This window comes from Drosophila pseudoobscura, chromosome 3 (genome assembly GCF_009870125.1).
Source record: "Drosophila pseudoobscura strain MV-25-SWS-2005 chromosome 3, UCI_Dpse_MV25, whole genome shotgun sequence".
NCBI classification, from domain to species: domain Eukaryota; kingdom Metazoa; phylum Arthropoda; class Insecta; order Diptera; family Drosophilidae; genus Drosophila; species Drosophila pseudoobscura.
The window spans coordinates 7,348,415-7,363,067 of NC_046680.1; the positions used below are offsets into that span (position 1 = coordinate 7,348,415).

The 14,653-nt window shown below is 47.1% G+C and overlaps 5 protein-coding genes across 7 annotated transcripts; 1 reads left to right on the plus strand and 4 right to left on the minus strand.

Moving 5' to 3' along the window:
- Positions 1-6: 6 nt before the first annotated feature.
- LOC6898235 (uncharacterized) lies at positions 7-2,063 on the minus strand. 2 transcript variants are annotated; one of them, XM_002138265.3, is made up of 3 exons: positions 1,772-2,060; positions 521-1,044; positions 7-457 (listed from the first exon to the last, which is right to left on the minus strand). In XM_002138265.3, the coding sequence occupies exons 2-3, from the start codon at positions 533-535 to the stop codon at positions 131-133; spliced, it is 342 nt and encodes a 113-aa protein (XP_002138301.1). In that variant the 5' UTR covers positions 536-1,044; positions 1,772-2,060; the 3' UTR covers positions 7-130. The 2 variants fall into 2 exon arrangements, 1 of the variants encoding a protein (XP_002138301.1); XR_004468967.1 differs by lacking the exons at positions 7-457; positions 521-1,044 and adding an exon at positions 1,254-1,702 and having other exon boundaries at positions 1,772-2,063.
- A 1,117-nt stretch (positions 2,064-3,180) lies between these two features.
- MFS16 (major facilitator superfamily transporter 16) lies at positions 3,181-6,747 on the plus strand. The gene is made up of 7 exons (XM_002138266.3): positions 3,181-3,316; positions 3,380-4,253; positions 4,312-4,472; positions 4,526-5,094; positions 5,386-5,602; positions 5,667-5,815; positions 5,880-6,747. The coding sequence occupies exons 2-7, from the start codon at positions 4,120-4,122 to the stop codon at positions 6,249-6,251; spliced, it is 1,602 nt and encodes a 533-aa protein (XP_002138302.3). The 5' UTR covers positions 3,181-3,316; positions 3,380-4,119; the 3' UTR covers positions 6,252-6,747.
- On the minus strand, positions 6,444-12,553 carry LOC4803770 (probable multidrug resistance-associated protein lethal(2)03659). Of its 2 annotated transcripts, none has more exons than XM_015183855.2 (5): positions 12,468-12,553; positions 10,660-10,890; positions 8,213-10,602; positions 7,198-8,146; positions 6,444-7,132 (listed from the first exon to the last, which is right to left on the minus strand). In XM_015183855.2, the coding sequence occupies exons 2-5, from the start codon at positions 10,884-10,886 to the stop codon at positions 6,829-6,831; spliced, it is 3,870 nt and encodes a 1,289-aa protein (XP_015039341.2). In that variant the 5' UTR covers positions 10,887-10,890; positions 12,468-12,553; the 3' UTR covers positions 6,444-6,828. The 2 variants fall into 2 exon arrangements, with proteins under 2 accessions (XP_015039341.2, XP_001360432.3); XM_001360395.4 differs by lacking the exon at positions 12,468-12,553 and adding an exon at positions 11,407-12,029.
- On the minus strand, positions 12,208-13,156 carry LOC4803771 (ceramide-1-phosphate transfer protein). The gene is made up of 3 exons (XM_001360396.4): positions 12,910-13,156; positions 12,632-12,849; positions 12,208-12,560 (listed from the first exon to the last, which is right to left on the minus strand). Exons 1-3 carry the CDS (start codon positions 13,095-13,097, stop codon positions 12,265-12,267), a joined length of 702 nt encoding a protein of 233 aa, XP_001360433.3. The 5' UTR covers positions 13,098-13,156; the 3' UTR covers positions 12,208-12,264.
- Positions 13,157-13,438: 282 nt separating this feature from the next.
- Sgf29 (SAGA-associated factor 29) lies at positions 13,439-14,543 on the minus strand. The gene is made up of 4 exons (XM_001360397.4): positions 14,505-14,543; positions 14,221-14,449; positions 14,006-14,163; positions 13,439-13,935 (listed from the first exon to the last, which is right to left on the minus strand). The coding sequence occupies exons 1-4, from the start codon at positions 14,541-14,543 to the stop codon at positions 13,492-13,494; spliced, it is 870 nt and encodes a 289-aa protein (XP_001360434.1). The 3' UTR covers positions 13,439-13,491.
- Between the last annotated feature and the right edge of the window lie 110 nt (positions 14,544-14,653).

Below are 14,653 nucleotides of genomic sequence, written 5' to 3' on the forward strand. Positions count from 1 at the left end.
ACAATATAAATTACCTAACTCTTTATTCTTAATTTAGATTTGTACAAAAATATAATGAAAATGAGGGAAACGAGGCTGTGTGAGAAAATGTCTATACCTATTTTATATATTATAAATGAGCTTGTAAGGCTTATCCAAACTGCTGCTGAGTACTTCCGACTTGCTTGGCCACCTGCGACCGATAGCGGAAGAGCGGGCGGAACACATTTATTTCCGCCAGCTCCATGTCATCGGCCGCCTCCTCGTAGGCAAGCTCGTCCAGTGCTCTCCTCAGACGGGTCAGTGTCCGCTCATATCTGTACAGATTGTCGAGGGCTTCGCTGGAAATGATGGCTTTGGTCTCCGCTTCTGTGGCAGCACTCAGTCTTTGAATCTGTTCTGTGGCGGTGAGGCGCTCTTGGGGATAGGCGCACACCATATTGAGAGCGGCAAAGCAGGCGATCAACCGAAAGATTTTCTGTTGGTGGGGTAAATCTCCGTTAGACGGTTACGACTTGAAGGTTTACTCTGGCCCACTAACCTTGTTCGACAGCATTTTGTGGGAGTTTTCTACTCAGGGCTGGTGTAATCTGCTCTATTGCAATTGAACTGCTTTTAGCACGACTGTGGCTTGTAAAGTGTGGCCTCAGTGGACTTGACATCGCAATTTATACAATTGGCAAAATGTTTTGCCCAGTTCAGTCTCAGTCTGTTCTGATTAGCACCTCGAGTGGTTCTAATTTATCGCCTCGATTCGCACATGTAAGGCTCGCTGCAGTGTGCCTGGGACAAATTAGCGAGTTGGCGTTGAAAATAAGAGCATTTTCCGCTCTGAATCGAAACCAGAGGAAGTCGGATCATGTGCACACGGGCAATTGTCTTTTCCTGAGCTGAGTTATTGTCAACAAAATCGCCACTGACTAATCCGGTCGCGTGTCTCATCGCATTATTAGCTCATGATCTCAGGAACTGTAATTCCCGGCATCCAGACTGGCCGTCCAATTGAAATAGCAAATAAAATGGCGCGCGGTGATTTCCAAATATTATAGAACGTGGCTCCTGCATCTAAAATCAATATTGTGGCGTATTTTGGTAAATAGCTTTGAAATGTTACAATTACGTTGAATTTCAAATACAAATAAGTAACTGAAAGATATTTTAGAATTGTATTTTATAGAAAATGCTGGGTGATTGGCTCGATGTTGATACGTCGTCTCTTATAGTGTCCTTAGATTTATTGAAAATATCTAATATGATCACTAGGTGCAGCGCTATAGAATCAATTACCCTTTTATTAGCGAAATTAGACAACATAGGGTATAGTAACTGCCGTACTAGAACAGGCAGCGATTTATCATCAGTGGTGGCTCTATTTTTTGCGTCAAAAATTTACATTTATACTCGTAAAAATAATATACGGTTTCCGCTCTCGCGTTTCCCGCAAAGATTCACCCACGGCGATGTGTGGCAGGACACGCGGCCCGCACTAGGGCCTGAGCCGACTCCACTTGGCGTCGTCGCCAATCGTAAACTACTATCCCGAAGATGCCAAGCTCAGCAGCGAGTGCTTCTCCCAAGCTGGAGACGGTTGCCGATTTCCATGTCTGTTCACAGTCCACGGTATCCTGGGATATCTTTCGCCCCCTGAAACTCAACTTGGGGGGCTCCTTGAGTGACTCGTGGGAGCCTGGATGTCGATACTAACGGTATACTGGTGGATCACCTGGGATTGTTCCAGTTGGACAGTGCTAGGTTGCGTTTAGAATTGACAACAGCCGCTCCCGGTACTTACCAAAAACAGGAGGCAGAATGTGCAAAAATGGACAGACGAAAATCGTATCGGGCACATTTTAGGAGATAATTAACAGGAAGTTTTAAACACTACGAATTTTGTATTTTTCTTTTGATTTAAAATAACAATTACATATAATAATTCGAGTCTATACTAATATATAGAATGAAGTAAATGGAGGGGCATGCTGAGGAAATGTTGCACATGAGTAGATTTTTTAGTTTCAGTTCTTTCCTGAAACTGAAACATATTCGGTAGCTCTAGCTGGAAAGCGTCATCATTTCAAGCAGCTGATTCGTCATCAAAGCATTCAATTTCCTTTCACGCCTTATACCAAGAAAAATGTATGTACGTACACATATACATTTGTAAATTGAAGGAATTTCTGTGTGGTATGGGTAACAAAATAAGTATTATTCGGCGAAAGTGCGCGGATCATATTGCTCAGAAATATATTTTTTCCATTCGATTCTTTATAATTGTAGCAGGTTGAGGCAGCAGCAATGTCCGGTGGGTGGTGGGGTGGCAGATCGGGTGAAAGAGGGGGAAATCGGCAAGTGCTCGCCCAACTGCGGAAATAATTTAAGAATTTTACTATTAAAGGAGGTCGGCGGTCTGATCGAGACCTCATAGAGTATACACTGAAATAGATTATCCAGAATGCTGTCCGTCAAAGTTTTCATTATACAGATTATAACGCTATGAATCCGTGAAATTTCGCTAAACCTGTGATTGCTAATTTGAAATAAGGCGCCGATAGGCAGCCCTGTGAATCATTATAATCATGTCAAATTTCATGTAAAATTTAAATACATTTAAAGAACTAGTGAACGAAATTGAACTTAACTGAACGAAGCAACAGACATCGAGCATTGCTATCAGGGTGACCGTTTACGGTATGTTTTTAATGGTATATTTAATCAGTTTCCTAAAATGTATTTAAAATATAGGTTACAGAAAGTTCCTTAAGCTCGTTTTTTCACTCCTGCTCCGTGTAAATGAACCGGTTCCGAAGCCAGCAGAGAGTCGTGGTGATGCTAGCTTTTTTCGGTGAATGTAGTCTCCATAAATATGTGGTTCATATGTACCAAATATGTAGTTACCATGTAGAACAAATATACATTTTTGTTGAGCTTATTTGTTTAAATCCTAATTTATAAATAAACAAAAATGAGTATCTAAAATCGGATGAAGCTATGTGCTTAGGGCTGGTGGTGCCAACTAGCTGGTAATATTCAACCGAATATCAAAATCGAGAAATACGATTTCCTATCTTATAATAAACAAAGAACGATTAACCCATTATAGACCAGTGGGTATTAAAATACACTCCACAAAAATTATGAAATTTGAAGAACTTTAGCGCAGACCAAGTGAAAGTTAACTTACTCACTTTTGTTGTAAACAAAGAGAATAGCTGGATATTCAAGGAACGTTTAAAACAGAATACTGTTTAAATAGAGGGGGACTGAGTGGGTTAAGTTATTTATTGTTATTGTTATTTTCTCATAATGTGTACTTCAACTGTTTAATGTTTGTTCAACGGTAAATATTAACGACAATTGTAAATGTTGAACGTGGCTTTATCAACCGATGTCAACTTGTTAGCTTTCAAATCTGTTCCGGGGCTGTCAACAAACCAACCGAAAATCTTCTACCGCATGTCGACGACCCACGGATACCCTCAAGTGCGGAAGATAACAAAAACTATTGCTGCACGCGTATAAAGAACATCCATTGTGCAAGATAAATCTCTGCAGTTGCCAAGCGTACACATCGCTTAGATATTAATGCTGCAGAAGATAATATACATATGTACTTGTACTTCGTAGAGTCTGTTATCTGTTAGAAACACAATAGACTGCGGGTCCGCAGAAAGACGCACAAATCGAACTCAATTTAGCAACGCTCAGAAATTCGCCAACTCAGCAAATTTTGTATACCGAACGGAAACACATTTTAAATTGAGATACGAGCGTCACACAGAATGACTCGGGGTGTCATTGTTTGAGCGATTGTTGGTGTGGTGGCCAAACGACGACGCAAACAAGAAAAACTATACATACATATGTACATATTTTCATATGTGGCTCCGTTTGCGATAAGTGTAATATAAAACTCGCTCTTCACCCGAAACTCTATGGGCCCCGGGAGAAAACCACAAAGACAGCCGAGTCCAACCCACTCTACCTGCCGACAGTTGCCGTTGAGTCACCCAACTACCTGTTGATGCCAGCCTGCGATTGTTCGCTCTGTTCTTGTAGGTAGCATTTTAGAACGAAGACATCACGTCGCTCTGTTCGCTGGACGTGTGCAGCTGCTTCTCCACACAACGCCTGTGCCAGTCGATGCGACCAAAACTGGGAGGCGGACGAACGCGTAAAATGAGCAACAACTACAACGACATACCCTTCGGCATACGGATAGTGCAGAAATTGTCGCGACAATGCTGCCCCCGCCTGCACGCCCGCCGAGATCTGCTGTAAGTATGCTCCACTGTCCGAAGAGGAACAAGTATTCACAAGGATAATCTTTTCCAGCTACAAGGTATCAATTTTTGTGCTGACTTTTCTTGCCTATGCCTGCTATCACATGTGCCGAAAGCCGATTTCGGTGGTCAAATCGGTTCTCCAGGGAAACTGTTCCTCTGCGCTGGCAGCCCAGCTGCACAAAGGCCAGGACTGTGGCTATGCACCTTTTGGTGAGTTTGTTGAATTGCATTTATGCCCGAATAACACAAATTGATATCCATAGATGGACCCGATGCCACCAAACTGTTCGGCATGCTGGACTCGGCGTTTCTCTTCACTTATGCCATTGCAATGTTTGCGTCTGGTTTTGTGGCAGAGCGCGTTTCCCTGCGCTACTTTCTGTCGATGGGAATGATCCTCACTGGCATCTTCACGTACATGTTTGGCATTGCCCGCACCTCCAATATACACAGTCTCTGGTACTTTATCCTTATCCAGATCGGTGCCGGCATATTCCAGACCACGGGATGGCCAGGCGTGGTCACGCTGGTGGGTCGCTGGTTCGGCAAATCAAAGCGCGGCCTCATATTTGGCATCTGGAATAGTCACACGTCCATTGGCAACATATTGGGCACCTTAATAGCGGCGCATTATGTGGAAAGCGATTGGGCCATGTCCTTTGTAGTGCCTGGTATAGTCATTGGCGCCATTGGTTTTCTACTCTTCCTGTTCCTGGTGGATCAGCCGGAGATTGTGGGATGCTATCCGGACAGCGTGCCGCACGAGCGTCGTGTTACCAACGACTCGGACGAGGAGCATGGCGACGAGGAGCAAGTGCGCCACAACGATGCCGTAAGTATTCCCTTTCGGCAATTATGCTGATTCAAGCGAGAACCAATGGCCTCCTCCGCATGTTCAGATAGTCCGAATTCCCTATTTTTGGAGAATTTAATTTCTTAAGTGTATCCATGTTCGCGTGTTTGCTCGGCTGTAGTTGGTAGTCATGCCTGGGTATGGCATTTCGGAAACCGTAAGTGCATGATTCAGTGTTTGCTTTCCCTAATGGCTTCTGTAATATTTGCGCGCTTTGACCCACGAATATCCACGAATCAATCAATAATCGAATCTTTCCTACTCTTGCAGGAAATCAGCTACAGATCGACACCAACGGAGCGCACACCAATCTTGGCTCGTTCCCAGTCGCAGAACCATCAGAGAGAGCACGGAGCCGGTCGTCCCATCAGCCTCATCGATGCTCTATATATACCCGGCGTTGCGGAGTTCTCGTTATGTTTGTTCTTCACCAAGCTGGTCAGCTATACATTCATGTACTGGCTGCCCTTGTACATACAGTCTTCCAGTGAGTATAAATACTGTCCCCAAACAATAGAAACATTAATTAATCAATGTATTTACGATGGCAGGCACACTGGGTCCCACTTTGTCCGCTGATCTGTCTACGCTCTTTGATGTGGGTGGCATTTTCGGGGCCATAGCTGCGGGCTACTTATCCGATCTGACTGGAATGTCGGCCACCATCTGCATGGGCATGCTCTTCATAGCTTCGCCCATTGTAAGTATCTGCATGAACAACCCTATTCAGTCGAGTATTGAGATTAATTTCCATTTCCATTCAGCTGCTGATGTATCAACAGTACGGCACATTGTCAGTGTCCATCAGTGTGCTGCTGCTAATTGTGGTCGGCATCTTTGTGAACGGCCCGTATGCATTGATCACGACCTCGGTGAGTGCAGAGCGGGGCCAGGACAGCTCCTTGGAGGGCAATGCTAACGCTCTGGCCACTGTGACGGCCATCATCGATGGCACTGGCTCGATTGGTGCAGCTGTGGGGCCGCTGCTGGCCGGCCTGATCTCCACCACTGGCTGGCAAAATGTCTTTTACATGCTCATCATAGCCGACATCCTTGCCATGCTGTTGCTGAGTCGACTGGTCGTCAAAGAGTTCGCCTCGCTGCGGAGATCACCGACACGTATTCGCATCGAATAACAGGCGGCGGACCTCGAGCCGATTGATGTAGTCTGACCTTATTAATTAGATATTTTGATAACCGTTTTGTGTACATAGTGCGTTGTATAGCATTCATAAAGAAGTGTATTGTTTCCATTCGAGAGCGTACGAGTATCAGAGCCGATCTGATTCTAGTTTTATCCTACCCATTATACTAGTACATGTCGTATATCACTAATGTTATTTTAAATGTATTCGTTCAACAGGCCGGAATGTTAACCATTATCCTAAGCCATCTTTCAAGTTTACACTTTTGATATATTGCGTACAAATACTATATACTACATATACGATATATATATTTATATATTTTGTAATCTTGTGTGTGCGTGTGTCAGAGTCTCTTCGTTTTAAGTGCCGAACTATCATTAGTAATAGCGTAGTTATACTGCTATGTAAATACAGTTTATCCGTACACTTTTCGTACATCAATAAAACCGGAAGGACCGTCCGCCCCTCACGGCAGTCCAATTTCTGAACGCTATGTCTCTTTCTGGTCACTGCCGGACGGACTCGCTGTTTGATTGAGTTCCTGTTTGCCTGAAAGTACACATGCTCATTCGACCAATGTTTCATCGACTTCTGTGAGAGAACCATCTTTGTTCCTGCGGACGTAGCTTTCAGCGGCAATCCTCTTCAGGTACTTCACGGTGGCATCATCGTTTTGACTGACGAGCTTGAGCAGGGCCCCCCCGGGACGCTGTAGAAGCTTGTGTGGTGCCCCGAATTCAACAATCTGTCCAGCATCCATAACCAGGACGCTGTCGTTGTCCATCACCGTATGCAGTCTGTGGGCAATGGTTAGGACTGTGCACTGGGCAAACTTTGTCTGAATGGTCTCTTGGATCAAGCCATCCGTCCTAAGGAGGGCAAACGGAATAAAAGTTAGTTATGTTAACAGGGTCACATCTGAAAACAAGCTTACTCGCTGTCCACATTGGCCGTTGCCTCATCCATAACGAGAACCCGATTCTGTCGGAGTATAGCACGGGCCAGGCACACCAGCTGCCTCTGACCCATGCTGAAATTGGAGCCACCATCCTGCATGCGACAGGCCAGACCTCCATCCAGACTGGACACATATTTCTTCAGCTTCACGTCCTCCAAGGCACTCCACATCGCCGCGTCGCTCTTCTCGCCGAACGGATCGAGGTTGAAGCGCAGTGTGCCCGAGAACAGAACGGGATCTTGGGGTATAATGGATATGCGACTGCGTAGATCATGTAGACCCAACTGGGCAATGTCCTGTCCATCGATCTCTATGGTGCCCTCATTAACAGCCAGACGAAACAGGGCCTGAATGATGGAGGACTTTCCCGCTCCTGTGCGTCCCACAATGCCGATCTTCTCCATGGGCTGCGATTCAAAGTTCAGGCCTCGAAGTATGTCCTCGTCTTCGGGGGCGTAACGCATGCGCAGATCGCGGAAACGAAGATGGCCCGCCTGTGGCCATTCCGCCGGAAGTTTCACACTCGCAGGCGTCTCCAGTGGGGGCTCCGATGGCATTTGTGCATACTCCAGCACCCGCTCCACGCTAGTCATATTGTTCTCCATCTCCGCCGTCTGCCGCATGCCCCACTGGCACATAATCACTAGAGTCATGGACTGAGTGATGGCCAGGCCCACATCGCCACTGTAGAACTTCTGGTTAATCACCAAAAAACTGAAGGTGACGGCCAGGATGTAGACCACACAGATGAGATCCGTCCAGAAGGAGAAGGCCCGGTTGGCGCTTACGTAGAGGAACAGGGCCGAGGAGTTTGTGTCTTGGTGACCATAGAAGGTCTGCTCCAGCTGCGGCATGGCGTCCATCGATCGTATGGTGGTATGGCCATGGAACGTTTGATTCGTATGGGAGTAGATGGGACTCCGAGCTGGATTGGCAGAGGAAAAGAATCATGAGTTAGTGGGAATCGATCCGTAATCCAATATCGACTTACTCATGCTCTCGATGCGTTTCAGGCTGCGACTGGCTCCTATGTAGAGGGCCCGGCAGAGATACAGGAGCAGCGCCATCACGGCAGCAGGGATGAGCAGCCAATAGTTGGCAATGGCCACAATCACCAGAACGGCCACCACATCCACCAAGAACTGCAGAGAATCCATCATGGCCTGCGGCAGGGTCACATCCACACTCTGTATGTCGCTGGAGAATCGATTGAGCACGCGACCTGAGGGATTCACATTGAAGAAGTGCATCCAGGCTCGAATTATTCCCTGGTAGAGCTGATCGTGCAGCCGCAAGGAGATGCGTAAGCACATGAAGAAGAATCCAAAGGTGCGGAGCAGATACAGGGCGAGTGTGCACAGCAGCAGCACAGTGTACCATGTGACCATTTTGGTACGCGTAGCGTCGTACTCGTCCACGGAGTCGTAGGTGCGATCCTCCTCCCAAGTGGCCCAGCGCGAGATGAAGATATCCATGGCCGCCTGGCAGCCGCGAGCGAGTATGAACATGGCCAGCACCAGGCACACGAGGAACGGAGCGCCCAGGGCCCGGAAGTACGACTTGTACGTTTCGAAGCTCACGGCACCCTGAAGCTGACGCTCGGCATGCGCATCCTCTTCCTGTTCGGTGCTCGGATCATCTTCCTTGCTCTTGGTCGACATCTTCGAGGTCCTGTCCACCTGGCTGAGCACTCGCTTCACCTGCTGTTTGTCCGCCTCGATGGCTTCCAGATCGAGGGCTGCATGATGGCTGATTACATCCTTTAGCTGATCGTAGCTGCCCTGCTGCGTGAGCGCGCCCGACTCCAGCAGGAGGAGGTGGTCTACATGCTTGAGCAGCTGCACATGGTGGGTGACCAGGATGCGCATCTTTCCACTGAGCAGCCGATTGAAGCACTTGTCCATCAGCAGCTTCCCCACTTGGGCATCCACTGCGGCCAGGGGATCGTCGAAGAGGTAGATGTCCGCCTGACGATAGACAGTCCTTGCCAGGGCAATCCTAGCCTTCTGTCCTCCACTCAGGCTGATGCCACGCTCCCCCACAACGGTGGCATCTCCACGTGGCAGCAGCTCCAGGTCACGCTCCAGCTGGCAGGCATGGATCACCGAACGATAGCGCTGCTCGTCGTAAGACTCTACAAAGAGGATATTTTCGCGGATGCTGCCCTGGAAAACCCACGGCTGCTGGGCGGCATAACTGATCCGTCCGTGGATCTCAACCCGTCCCTCCATTAGCTCGATTTCGCCGAGAATGGCGTGGAGGAGCGTGCTCTTGCCTGATCCCACGTTGCCGACGATGCCCACAAACTGATCAGACTTGGCATCGAAGGTGATGCCGTGGATATGTGGCCTCCGACGTTGTTTGGTGCTGGGCTTTTCCCAACTGGCGCTCACATTCTTAAAGCTGAGGGATTTCACCTCGCTCTTTACGCAATGCAAACGACCGCGCTTCAATGGTTTCTCCTTCTCCGACTGCATCTCCAGCTGCAGTCCGGGATTGTCCTGGCAGCAGCCCTCCTCCGTGGGCTTCTCGGTCTGTTGCAGAAAGTCCACCACGCGGTTAGCACTTACCAGAGTCTGGGCCCAGGTGGTAATAGCCATGGGCCAATAGTGGAGCAGGGAATCGTTCAATAGACTGTAGTAGGATGAGAGTATGAACACCTTCTTGGCGGTGACGACGTCGCCCACATAGACATAGGCAATGAGGCTGAGGAAGAGCGATATTTTCGATATCATGTTGGTGCACTGCAGTGCCGCGTAGATGCTCATCGATCCCCGAATAGCCTTCACCTCCAACTGCCTCACGGCGGCAATCAATCTGCCGAATGACTTCTCCCAGGCATACATCTTGATCACCTGAATGGCGCTGATGATCTCGTTCATCAACTGGACGCGCTCATCCCGATGTTTGGCCGACTGCGATCGGAAGTGAGCGGCTGCCTTGGCCGCCCAAGCCTGGAGGGGAATCAAGACCACAATGAAGGCAATGCCAATGAGGGATGTCCAGCCAATCTGGCGGTACATAATGTACCCAAAGATACAGGCCTCCACGGGTCCCTTCCACAGATCGTGAAAGAAGTAGAAGGTAAGATCGAACTGCGACAGATCGATGGACATCACGGATATGGCCTGGGAGCCCAGCCCCTCACCACTGCTGGCCGAGGCGCGCAGGCACTTCCTATAGACGAGGCCGGCGCAGGCCAGGCGTATCCGTGTACCCACGGCGAACACGTAGAACATGAAGGGGTGAAAGACCAAGGAGGTGATTAGCGAGCACAGAACGATTCCCATGGCATACAAATAGGCGCTCTCCTTGCTGATGGTCGTCTGTCCCTGGGCAAAATACGAGATTAGGCCGCCCAGCAGCAAAGGCTGAAAGGAACTGCAAAGAAGTATCCCTGTAAAAGCAATATTTTTTTGATAAATTCATATAACTCACTGTATGGCTATCTCCAGCGCTGAATAGAGCACACAAATGGGCACAAACTGCCAGAAATAGACACGGAAGATCAGGCGCATAAGGCTAGGGCTTTTTTTCCGCGACTCCTGCTCCCAGTGAGGCTGCAGATGCCTGGTCAGTGATTCACTGTCGAAGCTGGGCAGATGCTCGTACAACTCGTTGGCATCCAACTGCTCGCGTCTTCCCTTGGTGAACACATTGCCCATCCACCTGAGAAAGGAGTAGACGAAAGGCACACTCATAAGTTGATACGATATGTCATATACTAGGGAAATATATAATCTATTTATCTTCGATGGGGGACTTAGGGATGACAGACACTGAGCCCTAGCAATACTACGTGCCTATCTACGGGCCATCATAAGCGTAGGAAAGGCGCATGTAATGCTATTCGTAACATATATTCTCGAGATCTTTAAGATCGGACAACAAATCTGCGGCACAATTTTGGGGGCACTGATATATAATCCACTCGGTTGGTTATTATCGCTGCTGGCCATCCCGAATATCTTAATTATTCAGTCACTATACCACTTGAGAGCTTATCAAAAACACACAACTTCTGCTATCACAACAATTAAATCAAACGATCCACGCGTTCACTGGTTGACCATGGCCTTGTATGTATATGATTGACTGGCAGATATAATACTCGTTGTTTCCGACTAGGGATTTACACTTTCCCACAGAACACACAACAAAAAGAGAGACAGCACGGAAACTCACAGGAAAAGCCATTTGGATATGATGTTTGCTTTGAGGAAGGGATTTGGCTCCCGTTTAAGGTTCGTCTGCTTGGAGGCATCCATTGCTCAGAACGGTTGACGGACTACAAGTGAACCACTTCTGGCCATGACAGCTCTTTTAAATGCTCCCAGACTGTGTCGGGAGCTGTGACGTCAGTCTGCTGAATGTTGGCCCGAGGAGCCACCATCTTATATTATAAGCTTTTGCACTAGGCACAACATGCGACAAGCGATAAAGTAGTCAACCACTTGGCCAGTTCTCCGGCCGCCGGCTAGCTCTTTGATAGTCGTAGATTGATAGTGACTAAGACGTAATCGATGGTTAAGTTGGCCTGCGCTTTTGATGGGGGCCATTGCTGTAGTCTGCAGTCGTTTTTAGCTTCCTCTATAAATCTTCGGGGGATTCTGTGAGAAAACTGGATAAATGACTTTTATGCGCCTTTGTTTTGGCCCACGGTGTGATAAAACCAGGTATCATAGCTCCAAACGTGGCCTTTATGATAGAGCATTTCCCTCGCGGCGGCGCTGCATCCTTATCTTATCGTGCGCAATTATTATGCTACTACTATCATTTTTGGGGCCAAACACGAAACTTGATGTTTGGCCAGCAGTTCAATAGACCCAGATAATACCAGATTGGTTCTTCATTCATGACTAAAATTTTTATGATCTTCAATTAAGAACAAAGGGAATAGATACACAGAGCGTTCCACAGGCCACAGGGGATAAGGCACACGAGTGGTTAATACGGACTTGGAATGCTAAAAGCACACAAATAAAATAGGCTGCAACGAATACTTGTAATTTACGATATATATACAGACAATTTGGATAAACTCTAGGGCAAATTGTGGAGATCGTGCAGCGTGTAGAGCTGTTCCGTGCGGTCGTAGGCCCTCCGGGTGTTCGCCAGCATTTCCGGCAGCTTTGAAATTGCACTTTGCACATCCTGGCAGACGCGAGTGAGCAGATCCCCACGAGATGGCATCGCATACATGGCCAGGCGGGCGCCCTTTCGTATTAAAAATGCATGATGCTTACCAAGAGTGTCGTCATAGGCCGTTCTGCACACGTTAGCAGTCTTCTCGTCGTTCGGCAGGTCTTGCAGGCGCTTCAGAAACTCGTAGAAAAACTCTAAGATAAGGGAACAAAGACAATCAGCAAAGGTGCCAAATGTTTACAACAACAAAAGCTGTCCAACCAACCAAGGCCACGATGGAGACGCAGTAGAGTGCGGCTACCCGACACATAGCCTTTTTTCGTCAGCAGATTAGCGTCCCTCTCATAAACCAGCATTGCTTTAAAGGTCTCGAAATTTTTCTGCTCCTCAGTATCAGTCTTCCGTAGCTCGTAGAGAATGTCTATTTTGCTGCGAACATCACTGCTCACGAAACCAAAGATGCTGCCCATCAGCTGAAAGAACCTGCAATCATCCCAATAAAGGTAAAAGTGGATGCTTTAAGGACCTCCCGGCTATGCTTACCTCATAATTTCTTCGTAGGCCGCCAGATAGGCATCCAAGAGGACGTCATCTTCTTCCAGGAGACTGCTTGCGAACAGCTCGGCCACCTTTTCAATATCGAAGCATTCTGCTGTCTCCTTAGCGGTATTGAGAGATTCCTCCGTGTCATTTTCAGACAGAGTCGGGTTTGGTTCATTAAATTCAGACATTTTAAACAGGTTTTTTTTATTGCAGATTGATCAGTGTGACCGATAAAATATACCGTCTGACCCTCACAAATATACCGAAACAGACCGTCTTACTTTAAAAATATACCGTAAATGTACTGACGAATTCAAGTTTAATTATACATATTCCTCAATTTTGCCATTTAGCCATATAATTTTATAAGATTGATGAATCAATTTTCTACTTGACTGGCCTATTCTTAGTACTTGCTTTTGTTGGATTTCTATATACCGTTGATTAATAGATAAATTTAATAGTTTGATGAAATTGACACAAGTATTTTTAAGACCTGGTCACAATATGCGGAAATTCAAATTCCAGAATCTTTGCATTTAATTTATATTTATTTGTATGTAAGCTACGGAAAAATTACGTTTATGCCGATGAGAGATTACCGCTGCCGCTGCCAGCGCCTTTCTTCGTAGGACGATACGCGATGACATATCGCTGGGCTACGGGCAGAGGCTCCGCATAGCCGTTCATATAGGACGAGTCCTCGAAGAGAACATCATACTCTTCTGTGGCAGTCGCAGGCAGGCGGTGGACAATGGCTTTGTAGAAACAGGTTGTTTGTGGATACAACGCCATCACTACAGTGTCCTTGGGAAACAGAGCGTGACCATCAGTCTCAGGATTGGCACGCATTAGGGGTAGCGGAATAACTTTCCTTTTGCTGAGAACATGGCGATCCTTTTGCTCTTCATCAATGTCAATCACGTCGTACTTATTTTGGCGATGCAAAAACTGAACCACCTCCGCCAGTATCCAGTTCTCCTCTTCATCGATGCCCTTTGCCAAAGCGGCTACGTTGTCGCCCACCTTTCGGGAAAAAATCGGACAATATGACTATAAATCATCACATTCACTTCTCAATAAAGGACTAACTCACCTTGGCCACGTAGTTTCCCTCGGCTGGAATTGCTCCACATAAGGCTGGAGCCCGTTCGCCTGGTTTGCTCACAAACAAAGGCAAAGTTTGGGCAGAGAGCTGCACCATTTTCATGAGTGCGCCGCGACGAATAGCTTCTTTGTTGCCAGCATTCCGAGCTGTGTGAACGGATGATTTAGAACCAGAAACATGTTATCATATCCGCTTGAACTCACCCTGAATGCGACGTTCGTTGCGAATGCTCCGAATTTCGTGGATTTTTGCTAGAGCGGCTCTAATGGTGGCCTCCTCCTGCGAGGTCTCCAACATGCTGGCCTTTAGCAGGGGTTTCACCTTGGCATTGTTTGTCTGAAGGGAACGTACAAGAGTTGAGATGGAGTTCTCTGCCCGACGACGCTCCTCATCAACAATGTGAATCTGTTGTTGAATATCTTTCAGGCGATCCTACGGGAGATGCATCAAGTTAATTTTATTACTTTCTGTCATTATCTTGGCTTACCTGAATCTGCTGAGCTGCACTCTCTGCAGTTAGTGGCATTTTGTTAATAATTTATATTTTCAATTGGAAATTTTTGTAAACAAACAAAAAGTATCGTCTGAATCGCGTCGGTGCGTGACTATCGCATGACAAAATATCGATGGAGTATT

Excerpts from the sequence above, each read along its gene's own strand:
- MFS16 (XM_002138266.3), top strand. The coding sequence starts at position 4,120 with ATGCGACCAAAACTGGGAGGCGGACGAACGCGTAAAATGAGCAACAAC. Across the intron at positions 4,473-4,525 it reads CTGTGGCTATGCACCTTTTG|ATGGACCCGATGCCACCAAA; the intron begins GTGAGTTTGTTG and ends TGATATCCATAG. Across the intron at positions 5,603-5,666 it reads CTTGTACATACAGTCTTCCA|GCACACTGGGTCCCACTTTG; the intron begins GTGAGTATAAAT and ends TTACGATGGCAG.
- LOC4803770 (XM_001360395.4), bottom strand. The coding sequence starts at position 11,489 with ATGGATGCCTCCAAGCAGACGAACCTTAAACGGGAGCCAAATCCCTTC. Across the intron at positions 10,891-11,406 it reads ATATCCAAATGGCTTTTCCT|GTGGATGGGCAATGTGTTCA; the intron begins GTGAGTTTCCGT and ends CTCCTTTCTCAG. Across the intron at positions 10,603-10,659 it reads GCGCTGGAGATAGCCATACA|TTCCTTTCAGCCTTTGCTGC; the intron begins GTGAGTTATATG and ends ACTTCTTTGCAG.
- LOC4803771 (XM_001360396.4), bottom strand. The coding sequence starts at position 13,097 with ATGTCTGAATTTAATGAACCAAACCCGACTCTGTCTGAAAATGACACG. Across the intron at positions 12,850-12,909 it reads GCCTACGAAGAAATTATGAG|GTTCTTTCAGCTGATGGGCA; the intron begins GTAAGCATAGCC and ends GGATGATTGCAG. Across the intron at positions 12,561-12,631 it reads GCGTCTCCATCGTGGCCTTG|AGTTTTTCTACGAGTTTCTG; the intron begins GTTGGTTGGACA and ends CCCTTATCTTAG.
- Sgf29 (XM_001360397.4), bottom strand. The coding sequence starts at position 14,543 with ATGCCACTAACTGCAGAGAGTGCAGCTCAGCAGATTCAG. Across the intron at positions 14,450-14,504 it reads GTGCAGCTCAGCAGATTCAG|GATCGCCTGAAAGATATTCA; the intron begins GTAAGCCAAGAT and ends CATCTCCCGTAG. Across the intron at positions 14,164-14,220 it reads CAACGAACGTCGCATTCAGG|CTCGGAATGCTGGCAACAAA; the intron begins GTGAGTTCAAGC and ends CCGTTCACACAG.